The 2336-nt window shown below is 34.1% G+C and overlaps 1 protein-coding gene across 1 annotated transcript; it reads left to right on the top strand.

The window, feature by feature from the left end:
* Positions 1-960: 960 nt before the first annotated feature.
* LOC104223712 (uncharacterized) lies at positions 961-1707 on the top strand. Its single transcript, XM_070158307.1, has 2 exons — positions 961-1102; positions 1145-1707. Exons 1-2 carry the CDS (start codon positions 961-963, stop codon positions 1705-1707), a joined length of 705 nt encoding a protein of 234 aa, XP_070014408.1.
* The last annotated feature ends 629 nt before the right edge of the window (positions 1708-2336 follow it).

Here is a 2336-nt window from a genome sequence, read left to right as displayed (position 1 = left end):
AGGAAAATGGTGTAACTAAATCCCTTAATTGAAGACACTAATAATGGATTGAGAGTCTTTTAAGGTGGAATGTATATATTTTATAAACAAGACTTGTGTAAGTAGGGTAATTTACTAAACATGAACATTTAGGGCAATAAAGTTTCCAATAGTGTATAAGAATGAAAAAATCCCTAAAAAGTACTTTCTCAATTCATACTAGACGGAATCTAATGCAAGTACTGGGTAAAATACGGCTCATGTGATGGGATAAATGACGCACATGATAATTTTTTCAAATCACCCAAATGCAGCAATAGATTTAAAATATTGAGTTAGTGCATGTTAGATCCCAATATACTCATTATTACTAGTATTATTTTGGGCAGTGGCTGGTATTTTTCTTAAAGATTGTTTAACTATATATAATTATAATTAGTTTTGAGCAGTTAGAAAGTCGAAACCCCAGCTTAATTTGGTCATCAATGGAGATATGGGGTATGAACAAAAGAGATAAGAGAGGGAAGATAAAGACTGACCAAACTAGGTTTATCTTCGATATAACCTAGGATGTGTGTCGGCTATTTTATTACTTGAAGATGGTTATTCACAATGAATCACAGCTACACATCAAACCCATGATGGATTAAATCTGCACCATTGATTTATTTTAATGCTAGAAGCTTCTTTCCTCATGTGAATAGCACGTGAGGGAATATTAGTAGTTAGGATAGAATTTTGATGTTATAGTTAGACAAGTTAGAATAGGATAAGTGTTATTAGTATTTTTATTTCTCTATTCTTTTATTCAATACTCAAGTGTATATATATACATGTACAAACAGTTGAATGAATATAGAGAAAATTTTCCAATACTACAGCCTATCATCTTCAGTTTCTTTCATGGTATCAGAGCTTTAAGCTCGATCCAATAGTGATTATCCACAATCAAATTCATTCTTCAGCTCCCAATGACGAAAGATGGTTGGTTATGATGAAACTACAGTTGCAAAAACTAGCAATACTGCTAAGGCAGTCGGATATGACATTAATCATTCCTATCACCTCAATACCTCTGATTCACCTGGTATGACTCTAGTCAACAATGTATTTGATGGAAGAGGTTATCCAGGATAGAAAAGATCTATTCTTCTATCTTTGTCAGCCAAGAAGAAGTTTGGGTTCATCAATGGAGCTTGCAAATCTCTTGATCTCAACTCTGCTGAATACGAGCAATGGAGTTGTGTCAACGACATGGTTTTATCTTGGATTCTAAATGCATTGTCAAAAGACATTGCTGACAGTGTCATATACTCAAAGATAGCTAAGGAACTCTGGGTCAGCTTGGAGCAGAGATTTGGCAAATCAAATGGTGCTAAACTTTACCACCTGCAAAAAGAGTTATCAGGTTTAGTACAAAGTAACAGTAACATTGTTGGATACTTCACTAAACTTAAGCAATTGTGGGATAAATTAGATGCATTAAATGTAATCATATCTTGTTCATGTGTCTTTGTGTGTGAGGGAAAAGCAAAGTTAACTAAGTCTTTGAATGATCAAAGATTGATTCAATTTTTGATGGGGTTGAATGATATGTATGCACAAGCTAGAAGAAATATCCTTATGATGAGCTCTTTTCCTAGTATGGATATTGCATACTCACTCCTTTGGCAGGATGAAAATCAAAGGGAAATATATGCAAATGCATACTTCATCTCTTTATTCTGAACCTTTCATAGTTGCTGGACAAGGAAAACAACCAAATTCACAAATTTTAGCTGACTTTGCAGCTTTCATGGCATCATGACAAGTAATAATCAGAGATTCAGAAATCAGACCCCAAGAGGGACAATAACTGCTCAAAGGTTCAATAATTCAGCTCAAAAGGTTGCAAGGCCACATCAAAAATTCAAAGGGGAAAAGAAATATAATTCCAATCTTTCTTGTACCTATTGTGGAAAAATAGGACATACACGAGAGGATTATTACAGACTAATTGGGTTCTCAGATGACTTTGAGTTCACTAACCCAAAAACTTATCAGAACCATATCAAGGCAAATGTGGTAACAACACATGAGGAAGAAATTGCAACAGGACAGAACAATGAGAACAACATCAACAATTTTGTCCAATAATTTAGCAAAGAACAAATTGCAGAAATGACGGAGATATATAAGCAAGCAAAATCAGCACAAACAAGAAGCTCAGGAATTAATGCCAATACAGTTGCTGGTATATTTTAGAATATTCCGGATCAGTGTTTACTAGCTTGAAATTAGATACTTGGATAATTGATTCTGGAGCATTAGAACATATGTGCTTTGATCCTAATTCTTTCTTGTTTCTAATTCCACTC

Source organism: Nicotiana sylvestris, chromosome 9 (genome assembly GCF_000393655.2).
Source record: "Nicotiana sylvestris chromosome 9, ASM39365v2, whole genome shotgun sequence".
In the NCBI taxonomy this organism is placed as follows: Eukaryota; Viridiplantae; Streptophyta; class Magnoliopsida; order Solanales; family Solanaceae; genus Nicotiana; species Nicotiana sylvestris.
This window is presented reverse-complemented; position numbering and strand designations above follow the sequence as displayed.

What these genes read in the sequence shown, in the direction of transcription:
- LOC104223712 (XM_070158307.1), top strand. Translation starts at nt 961, where the DNA reads ATGGTTGGTTATGATGAAACTACAGTTGCAAAAACTAGCAATACTGCT. An exon ending in CAATGTATTTGATGGAAGAG is followed by an intron (nt 1,103 to 1,144) that starts GTTATCCAGGAT and finishes TATCTTTGTCAG; the next exon opens with CCAAGAAGAAGTTTGGGTTC.